The sequence below is a fragment of the Budorcas taxicolor genome, chromosome X (genome assembly GCF_023091745.1).
Source record: "Budorcas taxicolor isolate Tak-1 chromosome X, Takin1.1, whole genome shotgun sequence".
NCBI lineage: Eukaryota > Metazoa > Chordata > Mammalia > Artiodactyla > Bovidae > Budorcas > Budorcas taxicolor.
In genome coordinates, this window is record NC_068935.1 from 62,469,937 (window position 1) to 62,492,919 (window position 22,983).

General features: G+C 63.6%; 2 protein-coding genes across 3 annotated transcripts; both read left to right on the top strand.

Annotated features, from left to right (window-relative positions):
- Window positions 1–3,406: 3,406 nt before the first annotated feature.
- Window positions 3,407–16,647, top strand: PLXNB3 (plexin B3). The gene is made up of 35 exons (XM_052663163.1): window positions 3,407–3,454; window positions 4,899–5,942; window positions 6,585–6,764; window positions 7,220–7,348; window positions 7,429–7,529; window positions 7,965–8,094; window positions 8,221–8,377; window positions 8,468–8,576; window positions 8,656–8,770; window positions 8,854–8,979; window positions 9,052–9,168; window positions 9,438–9,531; window positions 9,615–9,784; window positions 9,950–10,101; window positions 10,336–10,441; window positions 10,970–11,100; window positions 11,284–11,460; window positions 11,555–11,747; window positions 11,843–12,085; window positions 12,177–12,332; window positions 12,420–12,571; window positions 12,715–12,815; window positions 12,905–13,128; window positions 13,274–13,452; window positions 13,624–13,690; window positions 13,941–14,268; window positions 14,376–14,479; window positions 14,569–14,665; window positions 14,893–15,071; window positions 15,208–15,368; window positions 15,609–15,756; window positions 15,902–15,966; window positions 16,036–16,111; window positions 16,189–16,263; window positions 16,520–16,647. Exons 1-35 carry the CDS (start codon window positions 3,407–3,409, stop codon window positions 16,622–16,624), a joined length of 5,739 nt encoding a protein of 1,912 aa, XP_052519123.1. The 3' UTR covers window positions 16,625–16,647.
- Window positions 16,648–18,298: 1,651 nt separating this feature from the next.
- SRPK3 (SRSF protein kinase 3) lies at window positions 18,299–22,982 on the top strand. 2 transcript variants are annotated; one of them, XM_052662840.1, is made up of 15 exons: window positions 18,299–18,405; window positions 18,477–18,607; window positions 18,741–18,849; window positions 18,983–19,070; window positions 19,365–19,452; window positions 20,020–20,126; window positions 20,213–20,378; window positions 20,483–20,508; window positions 21,008–21,137; window positions 21,209–21,448; window positions 21,536–21,636; window positions 21,986–22,093; window positions 22,169–22,238; window positions 22,321–22,413; window positions 22,526–22,982. In XM_052662840.1, exons 1-15 carry the CDS (start codon window positions 18,350–18,352, stop codon window positions 22,708–22,710), a joined length of 1,698 nt encoding a protein of 565 aa, XP_052518800.1. In that variant the 5' UTR covers window positions 18,299–18,349; the 3' UTR covers window positions 22,711–22,982. The 2 variants fall into 2 exon arrangements, with proteins under 2 accessions (XP_052518800.1, XP_052518801.1); XM_052662841.1 differs by having other exon boundaries at window positions 22,489–22,622.
- The last annotated feature ends 1 nt before the right edge of the window (window position 22,983 follows it).

The window sequence follows — 22,983 nt, forward strand, 5'->3', positions numbered from 1 at the left end:
CAGATCCCCTCTCCCCTGCTGCCCAATGCCTGCTTCCTACTTCAGGGCCTCATGGCCTGATAGTTAAGGGTAGCGGCCCATGGTTGACTCTTGGCCTGGCCACTTACAAGCCATGTGATTTGGTGCAAGTTCCTTAACCTCGCTTGCCTCAGTTTCCCCACCTGTGAACCAGGGAAAATAACTGCAACCCCCTCCAGGGTCATTGGAAGGACTGAATGAATTCACATACACCAAACACTGAGACCAGCCCTTGTTCACTGGAGGACAACAGTAGGGGTAAGACCATGTGGTTCAAGGTCAGCTGAAACCTCACTTCCTCTGTGAAGCTCTCCATGATGCACTTGTTGCTATTGTTCAGTCGCTCAGTGGTGTCTGACTCTTTGAGATCCCATGGACTGCAGCACACCAGGCCTCCCTGTCCATCAACAACTCCTGGAGCTGGCTCAAACTCATGTCTATCGAGTCGGTGTTGCCATCCAACCATCTCATCCTCTGTTGTCCCCTTCTCCTCCTGCCTTCAATCTTTCCCAGCAGCAGGGTCTCTTCCAGGGAGTCAGGTCTTTGCATCAGGTGGCCAAAGTATTGGAGCTTCAGCTTCAGCATCAGTCCTTCCAATGAATATTCAGAGTTGATTTCCTTTAGGATTGACTGGTTTGATCTCCTTGCTGTCCAGGGAACTCTCAAGAGTCTTTTCCAGCAACACAGTTTGAAACCACCAATTCTTCGGTGCTCAGCCTTCCAAGGTCCAACTGGCTCAGACGGTAAAGAATCTGCCTGAATGCAGGAGACCTAGGTTCAATCCCTGGGTCGGGAAGATCCCCTGGAGGAAGGTATGGAAACTCACTCCAGTATTCTTGCCTGGAGAATCCCTGTGGACAGAGGAGCCTGGCGGGCTATAGTCCATGGGGTCTCCAAGAGTCGGGCATGACTGAGCAACAAAGCCACAGCCACACTCACATCCGTACATGACTACTGGAAAAGCCGTAACTTTGACTATGTGCATGTATGTCAGCAAAGTGATGTCTCTGCTCTTTAATATGCTATCTAGGTTTCTCATAGCTTTTCTTCCAAGGAGCAAGCATCTTTTAATTTCATGGCTGTAGTCACCATCTGCAGTGATTTTGGAGCCCCCCAAAATAAATTTTGTCACTGTTTCCATTGTTTCCCCATCTATTTGCCACGAAGTGATGGGACCAGATGCCACGATCTTTAGTTTTTTGAATGTAGAGTTTTAGGCCAGCTTTCATTCTCCTCTTCCAGTCTCATCAAGCAGCTCTTTAGTTCCTCTCCACTTTCCGCCATAAGGGTGGTGTCATCTGCATATCTGAGGTTATTGATATTTCTCCCAGCAATCTTGATTCCAGCTTGTGCTTCATCCAGCCCAGCATTCTGCATGATGCTTTCTGCATATACGTTAAATAAGCAGGGTGACAATATACAGCCTTGACGTACTCCTTTCCCAATTTGGAACCAGTCCATTTTTCCATGTCTGGTTCTAACTGCTGCTTCTTGACCTGCATACAGATTTCTCAGGAGTCAGGTAAGGTGGTCTGGTATTCCCATCTCTTGAAGAATTTTCCACAGTTTGTTGTGACTCACACAGTCAAATGCTTTCATGTAGTCAATGCAGCAGAAGTAGATGTTTCTCTGGAATTCCCTTGCTCTCTCCGTGATCCAATGAATGTTGACAATTTGATCTCTGGTTCCTCTGCCTTTTCTAAACCCAGTTTGTACATCTAGAGGATCTGAGCACCCCTAGACTTGAGTCCCCATCCTTAGTGACCCACAGTGCCATCCACAGATGAGCTGGGGTCTCATCTGCTGGTAGGTAGTTATGCCCCTTAGATCCAGGAATGTCTTGAGACAGATGGCAGTGGGTTTTGTCTCTGAACGGTGCCAGTGCCAGGGTTGCATCTGGCACTCAGTAGGCACTTCATGGCAGGCCAAAGACTGCGTGCCTGCCAGTCCCGCCATGGGAGGGCACCATCTCCTCTGGGCAGGTGAGCAGCTGGCCCTCTCACCTCTGCCCACCAAAGCCAGCAGAGGGCAGCAGTGCCCTGCCCTGAGCCGTTGGGCAAAGGGGCGGGTACAGAGGGGCTGGACTGCCCAGGCTGGGCCACCGGGATGAGGCGGGTTGGGTGCGATTGCATTGTGGGGAGGGAGGCCGGGACTCATTCCTGGCACTACCAGCTGCTCCTCGGCCCCAGCTAGGAGGCCCGCCCAGGTAGGCAGGAGCTGGGGCTGGCCAGGCACAGGGTTCAGGGCCCTCCGGGTCAAGGGTGGGGAAGTAGGGGGCATGGATCTCCCCACCCCAGCCAGGGGGGTGGCCCTAAAGCTGGGTGGTAAGACTCCCACTGTGGCCCCAAAAGGGAGAGCTGGCTCCTCTGGCCACGGGGCAGGGCACGGGGGGTAGGGAAGCAGCCCGCCTCGCTGCCCACCCCCACAGCTACCCAACCAGCCCAGCCAAGTGGCTGCCAGCCTTGCTACTGCCACCGGGCCCTGGAGCTTGCTGTGGTTGCACACCGTGGGTGAGAGGGGGAACCTGGCTGGTTCCCGCCCCACAGCCACAGCCTGAGGGCTGTCAGCTCGGTGTGCAGACGGGGCCATGTGAGCCTGGCATAGGAAGCTGGCCACCTGCTGGTAGTCTTGTCCCCACCCAAGGCTGAAGGCTGGGTGCTCATCTGCTCCTGTGCATCCTCTTGGCCACGGCCCCCTCCACTGGCACCAGATTGTACCTGGCACGACTTTGCCAGTCCCTGGGGGTGGGGAGTTGGGGGCATAGGGGGAGGTCTCCCAGCAGGGGGTGCTGCCTTGGCCGGCGTCTCCCCTGCCTCCAGCCGCAACAAAGGCCGGCATTGAGGGCCAAGGCTTGCCTCCAGCCAGGCGCCAAGGCTGCGGAGGGTGAGGCTGCCCATGCAGGCACTGACCCTCGGCGGGTGGGGCGCTCCGTGACCTCCTCCAGGCCCTTCACAGGGACCCCTGGGGGCACACGGGGAGGAGCCTGGTGGCTGGCACCGGGTGGGCATGGGAGAACTGGCTGTGTGGGTCTCATTTTTTTCTGGCTGAAGGCAACTCTGCCCCCTTTGTCCCCAGATCCCCAGGGGGGTGTCTCCCTGCGGGTGGGAAGTGACAGGGAGCCCCCGGGTCAGGGCAGCTTGGATGTGGGACTAGGAACACCAGAGAGTGGGTCCCTGGCCTGGGCCTCCAGACAGAAGGGACATTGTTGGGGCAGAGACAAAGCTGCCAGCTGTGGGGGAGCCCGCCTGCCAGGCCCCGGCCCCCTCCTTCTGCGGAGTGAATGTGAATGGGGCCAAGCCTCGACTGTCTCCCTCCCACTCAGGACAATGCCCCCTACAGCCATCCTGTGTCCGTCACCACTGCCCCGGGGCAGCTGAACCCAGGAGGTATGTGCCACGCCACCCAGGAGATGCCTCTGCTGCTGCCGTCCGCCAGGGTAAGTGCCCGAGTCCCCCGAGCACAGAAGAGCCTGGAGCCCGGGGGTCCCCTGCCCAGCACCTCCAGCCGCAGGCCCTCTAGCCTCGGACCCCCCGCCAGACACGGCTGCCGATACTGGGCTCCAGAGGAAATGGCCCAGTCCCCGAGGCAGGCCTGACTTTCCTGTCTGTGCCCCCAAGATAAGGGAGCAGGGGCCTTCCTCGGGGGCTCTCCCAGCAGCTGGCACGCCCATGGGGGCTAGAGCTGCTGGCTATGGAATGCCCGCAGGTGTCCTCCTGGCTGGTGCCTGCCCGCACCCCCAGTGGTGTGGGACCCTCAGTCAACAACTCAGGACCTGCTTTCTGCCCGTCTCTGGGGCTCTGCCCCCGGGCTCAGGAGGAGGGAGGCTCAAGAGGTCATGGGCCCAGGGGCTCATGACGTGTGTCCCTCACCTTGTCACCTGGGCACCATGCAAGGCTGCTAATTGCCCCTGGCCAGGAGGTGAGCTGGAAGGTGCAGCAGGGACCCCACTCAGAGCCTTCTGCTTTGGGCTCAACCTTGGGCCCTGACAGGGCCGGGGCAGGGTGGGGGGGTTGCGGGGGGCTCCCTCAGGTCTGGACCCCAGATGGCTGCAGGCCGGAGGGGATGGGAATGCCTGACTCCTGGCTTGAGTTTCCTTTCAAGCGCTCCTCTCACTCCCCCGGGCCCACTCTTTCTGCTTGTCTTCTCTCTGCCCTGTCTTTTTTAAGTTTCTATTTAATTATTTGGCTGTACTGGGTCTTAGTTGTGGCATGTGCAATCAAGTTCCCTGACCAGGGCCCCTACATTGGGAGCATGGAGTCTTAGCCACCGGACCACCAGGAAGTCCCTGCCCTGTCTTTTCTCATACCCCATCCCCATCAACACTCTCCATGCCAGACCCTGGTGGACCCCTGGCTGCCGGAGCCATGGAGCAAAGGACTGGCCTCCCCCGATCCCTGCACCCTGGGTGGTCTCTCGGTCCCTTGCACCTCCCCTGCCTCGGCACTGAGCACCCCCAGCTCAGTCTGGGCCACACCCCCCTCTATCCCCCAAGCCCTCTGTTCTCTGCCTTGGCCCTGGTCACTGGCCCCTGCTGTCTGTAGGGCCTTTCAGGGGTCTCTCCTCTCTCGGTGACTCAGTCCTTCTGTGGGTGTTCTCATGGCCTTGTAGAATCTGCATATAAAGTGAAAGATGAAGAAAGTTCTTCCCTTGCACACACACGGGCACCCCACCGTCATCCCTGGGGACTCTCCATCCCTTTCTTGGTCCCCCAGTCGCTCGGACTTTTTCTCTCTCCTCTCCCTTTGCTTCCGTCTGCCCCAGCTTTCTGCTTCTGTCTCTCTGCCTTTCTCTCCCTCCCTTTCTGTCTGTCTGTCCCTCCTGCTCCCCAGCGCTGTTCCCACAGCCACCCTGACTCGCGCCCTCCTGCACGGCCTCCCCAGGGCCCCGAGATGGCACCCCGGCGTCTGCTCGGTGCCCGCCTGCTGCTCATGCTGCCACTGCTGTGCCCGCCACCCGCCCCAACCGGGGCGCACCGCTTCTCAGCACCCAACACCACCCTCCACCACTTGGCACTGGCACCGGGCCAAGGGGCGCTCTACGTGGGTGCAGTGAATCGCCTCTTCCAACTTAGCCCCGAGCTGCAGCTGGAGTCAGTGGCCATCACGGGTCCCGTCCTCGACAGCCCTGACTGTGTGCCCTTCCGGGACCCGGCCGAGTGCCCACAGGCCCGGCTCACAGACAACACCAACCAGCTGCTGCTGGTCAGCGGGCGGGCCCGGGAGCTGGTGGCCTGCGGGCAGGTGCGGCAGGGTGTGTGCGAGAAGCGCCGGCTGGAGGACGTGGCAGAACTCCTCTACCGGGCTGAGGACCCGGGTGACGGGCAGTTCGTGGCTGCCAACACCCTGGGGGTGCCCACGGTGGGCCTGGTGGTGTCTGGACCCGACCAGGACCTCCTGCTGGTGGCCCGGGGCCTGGCGGGCAAGCTGTCAGCAGGGGTGCCACCCCTGACGGTGCGCCAGCTGGCCGGGCCACAGCCCTTCTCCAGCGAGGGCCTGGGTCGCCTGGTGGTGGGTGACCTCTCTGACTACAACAACAGCTATGTGGCGGCCCTAGCCAACGCCCAGTCGGCCTACTTTGTCTTTCGGCGCCGTGGGGACAGGGCGCAGGCCGAGTATCGCTCGTACGTGGCCCGGGTCTGCCTGAGGGATGCCAACCTCTACTCTTACGTGGAAGTGCCCCTCAGCTGTCGGGGCCACGGGCTCGTACAGGCCGCCGCCCTTGCCCCAGGCGCCTTACTGGGGGCCTTTGCCACCGGCCTGAGGGGGGTGCAGGCGGCCCTGTGTGCCTTTCCCCTGGCCGAGCTGGATGCCAGCATGGAGCGGGCCCGGCGCCTTTGCTACACGGCAGGCGGCCGGGGCCCCAGCGGCACCGAGGAAGCCACTGTGGAATATGGCGTCACATCGCGCTGTGTCACCCTGCCATCCGTGAGTGACTGGGCTCAGGCCTCACCCCTGCCTTGTCCCCTGAGACTCTGCACGCTGGCATCTGGCAACCTTATCTTATCCCAGTGTGCCTCCCTGGCCCTGGCCCTCTGTGGACCTGAATCATCTCCCAGCCCAGAGCCGCGGCTGTCACAAGTCGTCCTGGCCAAGGGTAAAGTGAAGTCACTCAGTCGTGTCTGACTCTTTGCGACCCCATGGACTGCAGCCCACCAGGCTCCTCCATCCATGGGATTTTTCCAGGCAAGAATACTGGAGTGGATTGCCATTTCCTTCTCCAGGGAATCTTCCTGACCCAGGGATCAACCCAGGTCTCCCACACTGTAGGCAGACACTTTCACTGTCTGAGCCACCAGGGACTCTCTGAGCCATCCAGCCACTGTCTGACCAAGGGTGGCTGGATGCTTTCCCCATCACCAATGACCTCTGCTTTAGAGGATGACACAGAGGGCCAGCTTAGGCTAAGTCTCCGGGCTCTTCATCTCTCCCTCTTACTTGTGAACTTGGGCACGTCCTACCAGCTGCCTTGCCCTCTTCCACAGACCGCAGACCAGGGCCTAGGGAAGGCACCTCCAGCCTCCCTCTTCTGGGCACTAATTCCTTCCCTGCTCATCCTCACCTCTGCAGGACTCCCCGGAGTCATACCCCTGTGGCGATGAACACACGCCCAGCCCCATCGCAGGCCGCCAGCCCGTGGAGGCAGGGCCTCTGCTACAGCTCAAACACTCCATCAGCGCTGTTGCGGCCCTCCAGGCGGACGGATACACGATCGCCTTCCTGGGGGATGTCCAGGGCCAGCTGCACAAGGTAAGGGCCTGAGGAAGGCGAAGGGGTCCTCAGCCAGACCCCCAGTGCCCAGCCTCTATGCTGCCAGGCCGGGACTGGCCTCAGTAGCCCGACTGGATGCCCTCTTGCCCTGGGACGGCTCACAGAAGCATCTGTCTCCTTCCACCTCTGGATGTGTAGCTTAGGGATGTCCCGCAGGCAGCTGCAGCTGGTAACAGGGGACTCTTGCTTCTTTGTGGTCTGCGTGTCTCCCTTAGCTGGGTAAGGCTCAATCGAGGAGGCTACTTGGGCACGCTGGATGCCCAGGGGCCTGCCTCACCCTCCATAGCCTGGCCCAGCATCCCTGTCTTGGGGGGGAATGGGAGTCGGCTCTGTGGGCCAGGAGGTTCCCCTAGAACCCCAGCCGTGACAGCACCTGCCCCGAATGGTCAGCCTGTGGCCATCTTGAGAGTGGGCCTTGTCTCCCACTCCCCCAGGTCTTTCTCAATGGCACCCAAGGCCAGGTGTACCACTCACAGCAAGTGGGGACCCCGGGCTCGGCCATCAGTCCTGACCTGCTTGTGGACAGCAGCGGCAGCCACCTCTACGTGTTGACGTCCCAGCAGGTGAGGGCTGTCCAAGGGGCCCAGGCACACGAAGCCAGAGGCCCTGCACCCACCACCTCTGCCCTCTGCCTCCTGTCCAGGTGGCCCGGGTACCTGTGGCAGCCTGCCCACAGCTCCTGGACTGCAGCAGCTGCCTTCAGGCCCAGGACCCTCTGTGTGGCTGGTGCGTCCTGCAGGGCAGGTGAGGCGGGGCACTGCGCCTGCAGTGCTTCTAGGTGGGCCTGGAGGTCAGTCCACCTCCCCCAGCCTGGTTGGTGTCCCTTTGCCAACACTGCCTCAGGCTGGGCAGGGCCTCTGTCGGCCTCTCTCGGGTGCCCCCTGGCCCACTCCAGCTCCCCTCCACCTGGCAGCCCCAGGAATCAATCCCCGATGGCGCCCCTCACTCAGGTCCGTGTGCTCGTCTCCACTGCAGCAGCAGCCCTCGACTCACAGTCAAGACCAAAGGCTGTGTGTCAGTCCCCAGGCCCTGCGGGGTCAGCCCCTTCCTGTCTGAGCGGAGTCCCTTTCCCTGGCCCCCACTTGCTGCGCTCTGCCTGGACCGTATCATGCCCCTAACTGCCCATCACCCAGGGAGCCCGAGTCCCACACAAGGCCCCATCGGGCCTCTGCCCCACAGGTGTACCCGCAAGAGCCAATGCAGGCGGGCAACCCAGCCCAACCAGTGGCTGTGGACGTACGAGGACGGCCTCTGTCTGCACATCCAGAGCGTGCTACCAGCCCACCACCCCCGCCAGGAGCAGGGCCAGGTGAGCCCCGTTTTCCTTCTCTCCTTCTGCCTCTGCCCACACCCTCCCTGCCTGGACCTCTCTGCCTCAGCCCCGTGGCCCCCTCCAAAGGCCCCCACCTGCTGGGTTTCCTCGCATGTGCCCCAGGTCACCTTGTTGGTACCCCGGCTGCCCACCCTGGCCATGGATGAATACTTCCATTGCGCCTTTGGCGACTATGAAAGCTTGGCTCATGTGGAAGGGCCCCAGGTGGCCTGCGTCACCCCTCCCCAGGACCAGCTGCCACTGAACCCTCCAGGCACAGGTGAGGGGCCCCTGGGGTGAGGGGCAAGGGCGGGAACTGGAAGAGGCAGGAGCCACCTGACCTGTCCTGCCACTGCCATCCCCCTCCCAGACCACATCACCTTGCCCCTGGCCCTGATGTTCGAGGACGTGCCCGTGGCTGCCACCAACTTCTCCTTCTATGACTGCAGCGCAGTCACAGCCCTGGAGGCAGCTGCCCCGTGAGTGCCCAGCCTGGCTGTGGGGTAGGGGTGGGGACCCCAGATAGTGCCCCGTCTCAGCAGCCCCCTGCCCTCCCAGGTGCCGTGCTTGTGTGGGCAGCCTCTGGCGCTGCCACTGGTGCCCCCAGAGCAGCCACTGTGTGTATGGAGAACGCTGTCCAGAGGGTGAGAGGACCATCTACAGCACCCAAGAGGTGGGTGGATCCACCCTGCCCCACGCCCCCCCTGCCCCCAGGCCCCTTGCCTTCCAAAGTGCTAAGCGGTCTCCTCCGGCCAGGTGGACATCCAGGTGCGTGGCCCGGGGGCTTGTCCTCAGGTCGAGGGCCTGGTGGGCCCCCTTCTGGTGCCAGTGGGCTGGGAGAGCCGTTTGGCCCTCCGCGTGCAGAACCTTCAGCATTTCCAGGTGAGCATTCCAGCAGGTGGGGGCCGGGGGTAGCTGATGGCGTTCAGGCTGCTGACAGCATACACCCCCCAGGGCTTGCCTGCCTCCTACCACTGCTGGCTGGAGCTGCCCGGACAACTGCTGATGCTGCCAGCATCCCTGGAGGAGGTGGCTGGGGACTCGGGCCTCATTCACTGCCAGGCCCAGCAGGTGGGCAGGTGCCCGACCCCCCAGTCTCACTTGCCGCTGGACACCTCCTGCCGCCTGGGCTCGTCCCAGGCCCTCAGGGGCTCACTCACCCCCTTTAACCCACTGTCACTCATGAGGCCTGCTCTGGGCACACCACGGCTGGGAGATGTGCCCTGCACCGGGTGGGGTTGGGGAGGCATACCCGTGGGGAGGAGCTTCCTGGAGGAGGCGGGCAGGGGTCCTGGGAGGTTCTCAGTTGCGTCGGGCCTGACCCTCCCTTCCATCCCCAGTTCCAGCCCTCCATGGTCCAGCAGGAGCTCCCGGTGCCCATCTATGTCACCCGGGGCGAGGGCCAGCGGCTGGACAATGCTCACAGTCTTCATGGTCAGCTTGGGGGCGGTGGGGTGGGCAGGGCAGGGCATGCAGCCAGTGGGGGCGCCTTACCATGCCTCCTAACCCCCCACCAGTGACCCTGTACGACTGTGCCGTGGGCCACCCTGACTGCAGCCACTGCCAGGCAGCCAATGGGAGTCTGGGCTGCCTGTGGTGCAGCCACGGCCAGCCTGCCTGTCGCTATGGGCCACTATGCCCACCTGGAGCCGTGGAGCCGCTGTGTCCCACACCCAGGATCGAGACTGTGAGTCCCTGAACCTTCACCCACCGCCGCCTCCCCCACGGCCTAGCCGTCTGCCTCCTCCCCTCAACCCCTAGCCCCCACTTTCTTGGTCCTAGCAGCCCTGCCCACACCCCCCTCAGAGGATGTGGGTCGAGGGCATTCCCTCACCATCCTTCTTGGTTACAGGTTGAGCCCCTGACTGGCCCCCCTGAGGGCGGATTGGTTCTTACCATCCAGGGCTCCAACCTGGGCCGGGACTTCGCCGATGTGCAGGATGCCGTGAGTGTGGCCGGCTGGCCCTGCAGGCCTGAGCCGTCTCTCTACCGCATCTCGACCCGGTGAGGCATCCTGGCAGCCAGGGGCAGAGGGATGCCATCCCAGGGAGGCCCACAGAGACTGGCCACCCAGAAAGAAGGGAGGCTTGGAGCCAAGACACGTGGGCCCGGGGTCAGATGCACCAAAGGACGATAAGCCAGAGGGAGGGGGGCTGGGCCTTGGGCAGTGGCTGGCAAATGCCCTGTGGCTCCCGCTAGGCAAGGGCCCCTGAGCAGCCATGGGCTTTCCATCACCAGGATCGTGTGTGTCACATCGCCTGCCCCCAACCGCACCATGGGGCCGATCCAAGTGGCCATCAAGGGGCGGCCCCCAGGCATCTCAACCCAGTACTTCACCTACCAGGTCAGTGCTGCCCAGGGTGTGTGCCCACACAGGGGGATTGTAGCAAGAAGGGGCAGAAGGCTACTAACATCTGGGTGAGCACTTCCAACTTGACCCGAGGGGAGCAGGAAGAGTTGCCTCTTGTCCAGGAAGGAAGCCATGTGATCTGAGGGGTCATTCTGGCCACTGAGTGTGGGGTGGGCTGGGGGCCAAGATGGGAGGGTGAGGAGGGCACAGGGATGCAAGGAGAGCAGAGATGCCTCCAGGTGCCAGCCTGAGCCCTCCTGTCCTCCTGCCCGGGGCCCTTTCCAGGGCCAGGAAGCCCTTGGCACAGACAGCACCCCCGAGGAGGTGATGAAGAGGTCCCCGAGGAGGTGACGGCATCTTAGGGCTTAGAGCTGGGGCTGAAGACAAGGCGACACAGGGAGGGGACCAGAGCACCCCCTGGTGGGGCATGGCAGTGGGGCACAGGGCTTTAGGGACTGGAGCCAAGGTGAGGAAATGCCAGGCCAGATGGCTATGCCTGTCCTGGCTTGCCTTGTTTCCCAGGACCCTGTCCTGCTGAGCCTGAGTCCCCAGCGGGGCCCCCAGGCAGGGGGAACCCAGCTCACCATCCACGGACAGCGCCTCCAGACAGGAGGCAACATCAGCGCCTTTGTGGGCAGCCAGCCCTGCCCTATGTAAGTGGCTCCTGCTTCCAGCTGGTCGCTGCCAGCTGGGGTGCTCCCGACGGGCCCGAGTCCCCCGGCATACAGTGGTGGTGGGGGGTCTCTGCCCTTGGTGAGGGAGGCAAAGTGGGTCTCTGGCGGGCTGGCCAGGCCAAGGCTCAAACCCAAGGTGCCAGACCGCTCCCCACCCTGCAGCCAAGAGCCGGTGTGTCCTGAGGCCATTGTGTGCCACACCATGCCCCAGGCTAGCCCAGGAGACGCAGTGGTCCGAGTAGTCTTTGGCCAGGCCCAGCGCTTGCTGCTCGCCAGCCCCTTCCACTACACTGCCAACCCCCAGCTTGTTGCAGCCGAGCCCAGTGTCAGCTTCCGGGGGTGAGGACCTGGTGCACTTGCACCCTGCCAGCAAAGTGGGGTGGCAGGACGGGGCCAGGCTGCCTGGGCCACGCTGACTCCCGTCCTGGCGCAGGGGCGGGCGGCTGATCCGAGTCAGGGGCACGGACCTGGACGTGGTACAGCAGCCCCTGCTGTCCGTGTGGCTGGAGACCTCGGAGAGGGCTGCTGTGAAGCTGCAGTCCCAGGACCCGACCCCAAGGAGCAGCTGCGAGGCTCCAGCTGCAGCCCCCCAGGCCTGTACCCAGCTGGAGCGGGGCTGGCTGCAGGTGAGCCTGCAGCAGCAGGCGAGGCTGTGCCCAGCAAGGGATCAGGGCAGGCCGGGAGCCCCCAGCTCACCACACCTCGGCCTGCTCCCTCACAGTGCTCCAGCGTGTGCTCCATCAACTCATCCACCCTCCTCCTCTGCCGGAGCCCCGCGGTGCCTGACACGGCGAGCCCCCGGCGGGTCTTCTTCAGCCTGGACAACGTGCATGTGGACTTTGCCAGCGCCAGTGGGGGCCAGGACTTCCTGTACCAGCCCAACCCTCGGCTGGCCCCCCTCCATCACGAGGGGGCGTCCACCCGCCCCTACCGCCTCAAGCCAGGCCACATTCTGGATGTGGAGGTCAGGGTTTCAGCCAGCAGTCCTGGGGGGCGAGGGGGACCTGCAGACACAGGCTGAGTGACTCCACTCAGGCCCGCTATCGGCCTCCCAGGGCGAGGGCCTCAACCTGGCCATCAGCAAGGAGGAAGTGCGCGTGCACATTGGCGACAGCGAGTGCCTGGTGAAGACGCTGACGCTCACCCACCTGTACTGTGAGCCGCCCCCGCAGGTCCCACAGCCCAGCAATGGCACCCTGCTGCAGTTCGTGGTGAGGCTGGGACCCCAGGCACAGGCGTGGGCGGCCAGAGCCATCAGAGCCAGTGCTCAGGAATCCTGTGCCTCCCACCACCCCCAGGTGCAAATGGGCAACGTGCGGCTGGTGCTGGGCCCGGTCCAGTATGAGGCGGAACCCGTGCTGTCTGCATTCCCCGTGGAGGCCCAGGTGGGCCTAGGCGTGGGTGCAGCCCTGCTGATCACTGCCGTGCTCCTCCTGACCCTCATGTACAGGTGAGGATCACACACACGCCAGTGTCCAGTCCAGTCCCCTCTTCACTTATGGCAAGGGTGCCCCACAGCCAGCCATCTGGGCTTGGGGGTCTCGGCCCAGGCAGGCCAGCTTGTGTGGCTGACACTCGGTGCCCCGGTGGCAGGCACAAGAGCAAGCAAGCCATGCGGGACTACCAGAAGGTTCTGATGCAGCTGGAGAACCTGGAGATCGGCGTGGGTGACCAGTGCCGCAAGGAGTTCACAGGTGGGGCGGGGGTGGGAGGGCAGGCGGGGGGAGCGGGACGCAGGCAGAGCTGCTCCCAAGCTCAGACCCCGGTGGCTCCTGGCCTGCAGACCTGATGACAGAGATGACTGACCTCAGCAGCGACCTGGAGGCCAGCGGGATCCCCTTTGTGGACTACCGCACCTATGCTGAGCGGGTCCTCTTCCCTGGGCGCAATAGTGGCACCCTGCAGCCGGCCGTCGAGGGGCCGGGTGAAGAGGGTCGCCGTGCACCCGTGCACCAGGGCCTCATGCAGCTCTCCAACCTGCTCAACAGCAAGCTCTTCCTCCTGACCGTGAGGGCCACGTGGGCAGGCTGGAGGAGGGCCTGGGGTGAAGAGGGAGGCTGGGTGGTCGGCAGGCATAGGCTGTGTGGTGGGAGGCCACGTGGGCTGCTGGGCTCCCCAGAGTGAGCGCTGGTGCCCCCCAACTCCCGCTTAGCTCATTCACACCCTGGAGGGGCAACCCAGCTTCTCGCAGCGGGACCGCTGCCATGTGGCCTCGCTGCTGTCCCTGGCACTGCACAGCAAGCTCGAGTACCTGACCGAGATAATGAGGACGCTGCTTAGTGACCTGGCCTCCCATTACGTGCGCAAGAACCCCAAGCTCATGCTGCGCAGGTTGGCCCTGGACGGCTCTGGGCAGGGTGGCCCCGGGGAGCCCCAGGCGGCCAGCTGGGTCCCAAGCCACTGGTAGGGCAAATCAGCCCTGCCTGCCCTCCGCCACTGGCCTTGGGTGGGGGACAAGATGGCCCTGCGCAGCCCCTCTGACCTGGGGCCCGCTCCACGCAGGACGGAGACCATGGCGGAGAAGCTGCTCACCAACTGGGTGTCTATATGCCTGTACGCCTTCCTGAGGGTGAGGGCCCCTCTCCCCTCACCCCATGCCAGGGCTGCTGCCTCGGGCCTCCCTGACCTGTGGCCCGATCCCTCCCAGGGGACCTCGGGCACAAGGGCAGGGTGTCGGTAAGGGACAGGTGGTGAGCCTTTGCCCTGGCCGCGTGCAAAGCTGAGCCCGCTGGCATGGACCACCCTCTGCCCTGGCTCCGCGCAGCCAGCTGCCCCTATGAGCTTACGCAGCCGGCTGATCCCCAGATTGATGCTTGCAGGAGGTGGCCGGTGAACCAATGTACATGCTCCTCCGGGCCATCCAGTACCAGGTGGACAAGGGCCCCGTGGACGCAGTGACAGGCAAGGCAAAACGGACCCTGAACGACAGCCGCCTGTTGCGGGAGGATGTGGAATTCCGGGCCCTGACGCTGATGGTGCTGGCCAGCCCGGGGCCAGGCGGGCCATCAAGGAGCAACACAGCACTGCACATCCCCACCCGGGTGCTCGACACGGACACGATCACTCAGGTCAAGGAGAAGGTGTTGGATCAGATCTACAAGGGCACCCCGTTCTCCCAGAGGCCCTCAGTGCACACCCTGGATCTCGGTGAGTGCCCGCCCCTGGCTCTCCCCGCCCCTGGCAGCTCGGCTCTGCCCAGCAGGAACGGGCTGTGGGCTCACTGGCTCCCCCGGGTCCCCACCCTGCACCCCCAGAGTGGCGCTCGGGCCTGGCAGGTCACCTCACCCTGTCAGATGAGGATGTGACATCAGTGACTCAGAACCGCTGGAAGAGACTCAACACCCTGCAGCACTACAAGGTGCCCGGTGGGTGGGGTCTGGGGAGGCAGGCCCCCCACCTCGGGCTTGGCAAGGGAAGGAGCCCAGCCTTTGCCCCCCTCCCCGCCAGGTCCCAGACGGAGCCACGGTGAGGCTCATCCCCCAGCTACACAACGGAGGAGGCATCATCTCCCAGAGCCTGGCCCCCAGCTGCCCGTCAGGGGAGAGTGAGTGAGGCCCTCAGGAGCTCAAGGCCATGACATTGGCCCTATCTGGGTCTCCCAACACCTCATCAGTGGGGAAGCCAAGACTCCCTACTGGACCCAGGCCGGCGGGTGGACGAGGGTGGTGGCGCGTTGCCATCAGGGAGCTCCTGGGTGCGAGCTGGAGCTCCCCGGTTGGTGGTATGGGTGCAGGGGGGCCAAGGACTGAGGCCCAGCTTCTGCGCCCTCAGACACCCCCATGCTGGAGGATAGCGAGGAGGGTGGGGTCCGTCTGTGGCACCTGGTGAAAGCCCCCGAGGAGCCGGAGGCAGCCAAGGCACGGCGGAGCAGCCTGAGGGACCGGGAGCGGGAGCGGGCACGGGCCAAGGCCATCCCGGAGATCTACCTCACCCGCCTGCTGTCCATGAAGGTGGGGCTCCCGGGGAGGCTCAGCAAGGGCACCTGGACAGACCTGGGGAGATGCTGTGGGACGATGGGGCTGGCCACAGCTCGAAGGGCCTCCCACCTTGACCCCCCCCAAAAGTGCCCCGTCCCCTGCCTTCTAGGGCACACTGCAGAAGTTTGTGGATGACGCCTTCCAAGCCATCCTCAGCGTGAACCGGCCCGTGCCCATCGCCGTCAAGTACCTGTTTGACTTCCTGGATGAGCTGGCGGAGAAGCACAGCATTGAGGACCCGGAGACCTTGCACATCTGGAAGACGAACAGGTGTGTCACCTGCTGGCCTGGACCCGGGCAGATGAGTCCCAGATACACCAGGACACTGCCAGCACAGCCAGGACAGGAGCCCAGGCCTGGGGGCCGTCACCTCGGGTGACCAATCGCGCCCGCCCCCCTCCCCATCCCGATATGGCCAGCTCGCCAGGCAGCTCAGGGCCACCGGGGTCCAGGTGGAGGAGCTGAGCTGGACTGGCCGGGCCTCACTCCATGGATGGCCTGTGTCTCCAGCCTGTTGCTGCGGTTCTGGGTGAACACCTTGAAGAACCCGCAGCTCATCTTTGACGTGCGGGTGTCAGACAACGTGGACGCGGTCCTCGCCGTCATCGCCCAGACCTTCATGGACTCCTGCACAGTCTCGGAGCATAAAGTGGGCCGGGTGAGGGCCGAGGAGGGCAGGCCGGGGGTGGCGGGGAGGGTAGCCACAGGGGCTCTGCGCTGAGCCCTGGGTGGGGCTGGCTCCCCACAGGGCATGGGGCCAGGAGAGGGCACCTCCCCGCTCATGCCCACCCCGCCCGGAGCAGGATTCCCCAGTGAACAAACTGCTCTACGCCCGGGAGATCCCTCGCTACAAGCAGATGGTAGAGAGGTAGGTGTTGGGCATCATGGACGAGGGACCTCCTGGGCTGCCTGCCCCTAACTCTGTGCCCTTCTGCAGATATTACTCTGATATCCGCCAGAGCCCTCCAGCGAGCTACCAGGAGATGAACTCAGCTCTGACTGAGCTCTCAGGGGTGAGGACACAGGGGAAGGGGGAAGCTGGGGGCTCAAGGTCTGGGCCGGGGCCTCACCCACCATGTGCCTCCCCCAGAATTATACCTCGGCTCCCCACTGCCTGCAAGCTCTGCAAGAACTCTACACCCACATCCACAGGTACTATGACCAGGTGAGACCTGGGGGTGCTCTGGGGAGAGGGGCGTGCCTCTGAAGCCCAGAGGGAGGCCCCAGGAGTCTTCCTTGGGGACGGGAGTGTCCAGGTCCAGTGTAGGCAGAGGAATGGAAGGGCCTGGGGCTGGGAAATGGGGCTCGGCTTCCTCATGGAGGAAGATTCGGTAGGAAGGTCTGGCTCCCAGCCTGCTACTGAGATGGAAGCAGGTCAGAGGCCAAGGCCTCAGGCTGGGCGGCCTCCTCTGCCCTGGCAGATCATTGGTGCCCTGGAGGAGGACCCTGTGGGCCAGAAGATGCAACTAGCCTGCCGCCTGCAGCAGATTGCCGCGCTGGTGGAGAACAAGGTGACCGAACTGTGAGTCAGACGGCAGCAGGACCCACTATCTCCGCGCCTTCCCGCACTCGACCCCGGATGGAGCCCTGGATGGAGCCCGTGACCAAGGCGTGGTCTGCACAGAGTGGGAGGGCCTCCCCCTCTCCCTCCTTGCCATGCCGCTGGGGGGCTTCTTTCTAATTTATAGCAATCCTTCCCCCTTCCCCACTGTATTTATGTGCTTGCTGGAGGATCACATCTGGAAATAAAACACAAACATGTCTTTTTAGAAAATGCCTGGTCCCCAGCCCCACCTTTCCCGTGAGTCTCCTGGGTGCCCTGGCCCAGCCCCCAGCCCGCAGCTAGAACTTCTGCCACATGCTAAAAAGAGGACCCCAAGGCCTTGTTCTCCTCCCTCACATGACCCCTGCGGGAAAGATGCCCCTGCCCTCCCGCCACTATCTATGCCCACCCCACCTTCCCAACTATTTCCTGGTACACGGATATAGAACCAAGAGTGTCCCATCTCGGGATCGCCAGTTATTACCAAGCTCCCTCTACTCCATTCTGACTCCATTCCCTCCCAGGAGCAATCAGTGTGTTCTCTCTAAAGAGCCAAAGTGCCCATGACCCTCTGCAGAAACCCCACATCCATGCCTGCAGGCTCTGGGGGGCTCCTTGAGCACCTAAACCCCCCTGCCCCACCTTGCCTTCCATACCCACAGCCAGTCTTCAGCAAAGACCAGCCACAGAGGTCTCCAGGGTGTCCTGCTCCCTCTCTGGAGGTTCCCCTGCCCATCCCATTTTGGGGGACCAGATTCTTCAAAACCTGGTCCCTTGGCTACCACCCCAAGGTCACAGGCTTTGGAGGGCTGTGTGACCTGGACCACTAGAGTCATGGGCTCCTTTGCTTCCCATTTGAGGATTCCCCGAGGGCAGGGCCAGGGTGGACACCTCCCTGTGCATCCCACATGGACACATGCACTTGTTGGAGCCAGAGAGCAAGGCAAAGATGGACCCAGGGAGCCACAGGGACGCCATACTGCACTGGGGTCCCACGCGGGCAGCCCCCAGGCCTGTACCTCTGGTGGGAAGACCTCACGCCCTCGATCCGCACCTGGCCAGGGCCCCTCAGGGATGCCTAATGGAGGGACGAGAGGACACTGGACTGCCACGTCTTGGGGCTCCAGGACCCGAGTGGCCAGGGAGTGAGGTACCCACGAGAATGGCTGGGGTCGCCTCTGCGCAGGCTTGCACAAGCCAGAAGCCAGAGCATATTTGCAGTTGTGGCCGCTGCCTGAGGGCATATGAGAGGGGGCACCATGCCCACAGGGCCCTTAGCAGGCTCTGGAGCCCCGGGACTCCAGTTTGAGGACCAAGTCACCACCACGTGGCCACTCTGCAGCGCCCTCTGTCAGTCCTGGAGTGCAGGAGCTTAGCCCAGGGTCCAGGTCACCACTTCCCGGTGTGGTGGTCCTAGGGTGCCAGGGAACTCCCCGGGGAGGCAGTGGCACACTGTGTCCCCACAGCAGCGCCCTTGCCCAGCCCTGGGATGGGGGCGGGGGGCTCATCCTGGGGGATCGGGCCCTCAAGGGCCGCTGTCACCGCGCCGCCCCCTCCCCGCTGCATACCTTGCCCACAGCCGAGCAGCTGGGAGGCTATTTATAAAGGCGGGTGAGATCAGCGGCCGAGGCTATAAATGTGCGGGCTGTGACCGGGCCCCAGAGGAGCGGCCGCCCGGGGTGCCGGAACTACGGGCAACACGGCCAGAATGAGCGCCAGTGCAAGCGGCGGCTGCGGCGGCGACGACAGTGACAGCAGCAGCAGGTAAGGCCAGGTCGGGCTGCCCAGGGCCCCTGGCAGCCCGTGCGCTCACTGCCTGCCTGCCCCACCCGCAGCTCGCAGGCCTCCTGCGGGCCCGAGTCCTCTGGCTCCGAACTGGCCCCCGCTGCCCCCACGCCACAGATGCTGCAGGGGCTGCTAGGCTCCGACGAGGAGGAGCAGGAAGACCCCAAGGACTACTGCAAGGGTGAGGCCCCGGGGAGGAAGAGGAGGGGGCCCAGAGCCCGCCCACGTGGGCCAGGGGTCCCAGCAGGACGGCGCCGTGCCAGGGCAGGGGCAAGGTGCCACCCTCAGTGGCCTCTGTGGGCTCCCTTCCCCAGGTGGCTACTACCCTGTGAAAATCGGGGACCTGTTCAATGGGCGGTACCACGTGGTGCGCAAGCTGGGCTGGGGCCACTTCTCCACCGTCTGGCTCTGCTGGGACATCCAGTGAGTGTCCCCCCACCCCCGCCCCGGGGCTCCATGCCAGCTGGGATCCTGCCCCTGGGCATGCCTGCAGCTATGGCGAGGGCCCCGCGGGTCTGCCTGGTGCCAGCGGCCAACACGGGTCTTGGTGTTGCAGGCGCAAGCGTTTCGTGGCTCTCAAAGTGGTGAAGAGCGCGGGGCATTACACGGAGACAGCTGTAGATGAGATCAAGCTCCTGAAATGTGTGAGGCGCCTCCCCTACCCGTTCCCAGCTCCCTGGGAGCCGCCTGGGGCCTGGCAATGTGGGTGTGAGGCCCGCCCGCCTGCCCGGCTCCGAAGGCTGGGGCAGGGCGCCCACAGGGGCAGGCTCCAGCTGGCAAGGCCGAGGGGGAGGACCCAGAGGGCGGGCCTGAGGCTTTTCTTCCAGTGAGGCCCAAGCACAGTGGGACAGGGGGTGCCAGAGGGGCTGCCCACCCTGGGGGAGCAGCCGGCAAGGGACAGGTTGAAGCCATCTGTGGCCCCTTGGCTTTTACTGCAGGTCCGAGACAGTGACCCCAGTGACCCCAAAAGGGAAACCATTGTCCAGCTCATCGATGACTTCAGGATCTCAGGGGTTAACGGAGTCCGTATCCTTTGCAGGCTGAGCAAACAAGTGTGGCATCTCAGCAGGAGCTAGCTGGCTGGTGCCTTCCAGCTCCAGGGGCCTCAGTTTGCTGATCTGTGTGATGGGCGGTTTATCCCTTCCAATGACACTAGTCTATGACATACCCCCACCACTTCAGGGATTTGTGTCTGGGCATGGGAGGTGGAGCAGATAACCAGGTTGGCATTGGCAATCCATGGCTAGGTTACCCCCAAGTGGGAGGCACCATCTCTGTGTGCCTTCCCTTTCGGGGGGGGGGGCTGTCAATAGGCTCTTGGGCAGACATGGGCACAGGACTGGGGCTGTTCTGAAAAACCTGTCTACTCCTCCAGTGCCCTGTCCCTAGGAAGACCACAGAAAGTATGGTGCCAACTGGCACACCAGAGAGTGACAGGGACACTAGGGCGCCACTGGGATGGTGGTGATACAGGACCTCCCAGACCTAGCTCTATGCTGCCTGAGGCTTGGGGCTCCCCCACCCCAGCTGAGGGTGGGCAGGACCTGGGCCCCGGCTGCACACCCAATGGCTGCCCTTCACTCCTGGCCCCAGATGTGTGCATGGTGTTGGAGGTCCTCGGCCACCAGCTGCTCAAGTGGATCATCAAGTCCAACTACCAGGGCCTGCCCGTGCCCTGTGTGAAGAGCATCGTGAGGCAGGTGAGCTCTTCCTGAGTTCGGCAGGAAGAGCCCTGTGGCAGGCAGCCAGGGCAGGGTGGGTGGACTTCAGGACTGGCTCTCTCCAGGTGCTGCACGGCCTGGATTACCTCCACACCAAGTGCAAGATCATCCACACAGACATCAAGCCCGAGAACATCCTGCTGTGTGTGGGGGATGCCTACATCCGGCGCCTGGCTGCTGAGGCCACAGAGTGGCAACAGTCAGGGGCACCACCCCCATCCCGCTCCACAGGTACCCAGATCCTGTGTGGGGCCGGGGCAGGGCCCGTGGGCCTCAGCCCCAGCCTGAGTCTTGGTTCCTTTCTCTTCCTCCCGGCTCTGCCTGCTCCACCGCAGTCAGTACCGCCCCCCAGGAGGTCTTGGTAAGTTGGGCCGCCTCTTTTCCTAGGCCTCATTTTCCCAGGCCTCATTTTCCCATCTGCTCAGAGCTCACTTCTCAGCCTCTCTGGTTCCCCTTTCTCCCTAACTCTCCCTGCTGCCCAACACTCCTGCAGGGGCATTTCCAAAAGGCCAAGTGGCCTGGATGAGGGTGATACAGAGGGGGCCACAAGCCCCAAACGGCCCTGGGTGGCCACTGGGGCTCACCACCACCTCCCCGGAAGGACAATGTGTTTACAGCTGGCCCCAAGGGAGGCTGGCACCCAGCCAGAGGCTTCTTGGTTCCTCCTCGGCCTCCAGCTCTGGAGAGTGGAGGGCAGGAGGGGACCCAGGAGGTGGGCGAGGTTGCAGGACCACATCCTGATGGTCATGGAGTCCTGGGACCCGCAGACCTTGTCCCCTGCGGGAGCCCTGTGGACAAACTTGGGCTGCTCCACGGCTGGCTGCCAGGCACCCCCGGGCTGACCCTGGCTCTCTTGGCAGACAGGGAAGCTGTCAAAAAACAAGAGGAAAAAGATGCGGCGCAAGCGGAAACAGCAGAAGCGGCTGCTGGAGGAGCGGCTGCGTGACCTGCAGAAGCTGGAGGCCATGGAGGCTGCGGCCCAGGCGGAGGGTGAGGATGGGAGCAGGGAGCGGGCCCCCCAGCGGCAGCTGCCCACTCAGTACCTTGGCCTGTCTCCCCAGACTCCAGCTTCAGACTCGAGGCAGGCAGCGGCTCCACATCCTCTTCCGGTTGCCACCTGGGCGGCGTTGGGGCTGACCCCTCACCAGCTTCTTCATCCCCGGCCCCCAGGGGCAACCTCAGCCTCAGCCCGGGCTCCCAGACCTCAGGCTTCTCGGGCTCCCTCTTCTCTCCCGCCTCGTGCTCCATCCTCTCAGGCTCGTCCAACCAGCGGGAGGCCGGCGGCCTGCTCTCCCCTAGTAGTAAGTGTGACCAGGCCAGCGGGCAGTGGGCAGGGCTAGGCCGGTGCCTGACTAGCTCAGCCACTCTCCCTTCTCTTGCTTCCCCAGCACCGTTTGGTGCCTCCAACCTCCTGGTGAACCCCCTAGAGCCCCAAAACGCAGACAAGATCAAGATCAAGATCGCAGACCTGGGCAACGCCTGCTGGGTGGTATGACCAGGCACCTTGCTATAAACAAGGCCGGTCCCTGGGGCTCGACCAGACCCCCGTGACAGCCTCAGGCTGCAGTCCCAGGGCCGAGCCCAAGACAGCACCTCTCCCACCCAGTCGGCAGGACTGGGCCCATGGGCGGGGGTAGACGGCCATGGTGCAGGGGCCAGCCTGTCTCAGGTCACCTTGCCAGGCCCTCTTAGGACAATGGGGGCCCCCGAGGCTCAGAGCGAGCCCCACGATGCTCCTGGGGTGCATGGGCCCACAGGAGGTGGGAGACGTGTGGGGGGCGACTAAGGGCAGCCCAGCCCTGGCCCCAGCCCCTCCCCCGGGCTCCCCTTGCCTCCAGCACAAGCACTTCACTGAGGACATCCAGACACGGCAGTACCGGGCTGTGGAGGTGCTGATCGGTGCCGAGTATGGGCCCCCGGCCGACATCTGGAGCACAGCATGCATGGTATGTCTGCCCGCGGCTGTCCCCCACCTGGGCAGACTCACTGGGGCCAATCGCTTTACCCTCTGCCCTTTTCAGGCCTTTGAGCTGGCCACTGGCGACTACCTGTTCGAACCGCACTCGGGAGAAGACTACAGTCGTGATGAGGGTAGGAGGTGGCGAACCCTAAGGTCCGGCCTTGGGACCTCCCAGCAGCCTGGCCAACCTCCCAGCTCCCTTTCTGTCCACAGACCATATCGCCCACATCGTGGAGCTGTTAGGAGACATCCCCCCAGCCTTTGCCCTCTCAGGCCGCTATTCCCGGGAGTTCTTCAACCGGAGAGGTGGGGCCACCTGGATGGAGGGATGATGTGGGAACTTGGGGGCCAGCGAGGGGTCTCAGATGACCGGCCTCCCAGGCGGAGGCTGACCTGCAGGGTGCTGGCCTGCCTCCAGGGGAGCTGCGGCACATCCACAACCTCAAGCACTGGGGCCTGTACGAGGTGCTCATGGAGAAGTATGAGTGGCCCCTGGAGCAGGCCACACAGTTCAGTGCCTTCCTGCTGCCCATGATGGAATACATCCCCGAGAAGCGGGCCAGCGCGGCCGACTGCCTGCAGCACCCTTGGCTCAATCCCTAGGCCCTGGGGGGCACTTTGGGCAGCTTGGGGCGGGCCTGGCTCCCTCCTTACCCCCCGGCCCCCAGTGCCTTCAGGGAAAGCAGTACAGTTCCTGCCCACCCTGCTGAGTGGGAGCTTTCTCATACCCACCTGGGCGGGGCAGGCCAGGGCAGACAGATCTGCTGAGGCTAGGCCCTGGCCTTTCAGGATGTGTTCTACCGCCCAACCCTCACAGAGGGGCCCTCTGAATGGGAAGTGTGCTGTTTCTTTTCTTAATAAAGTGTGACCTGAAAC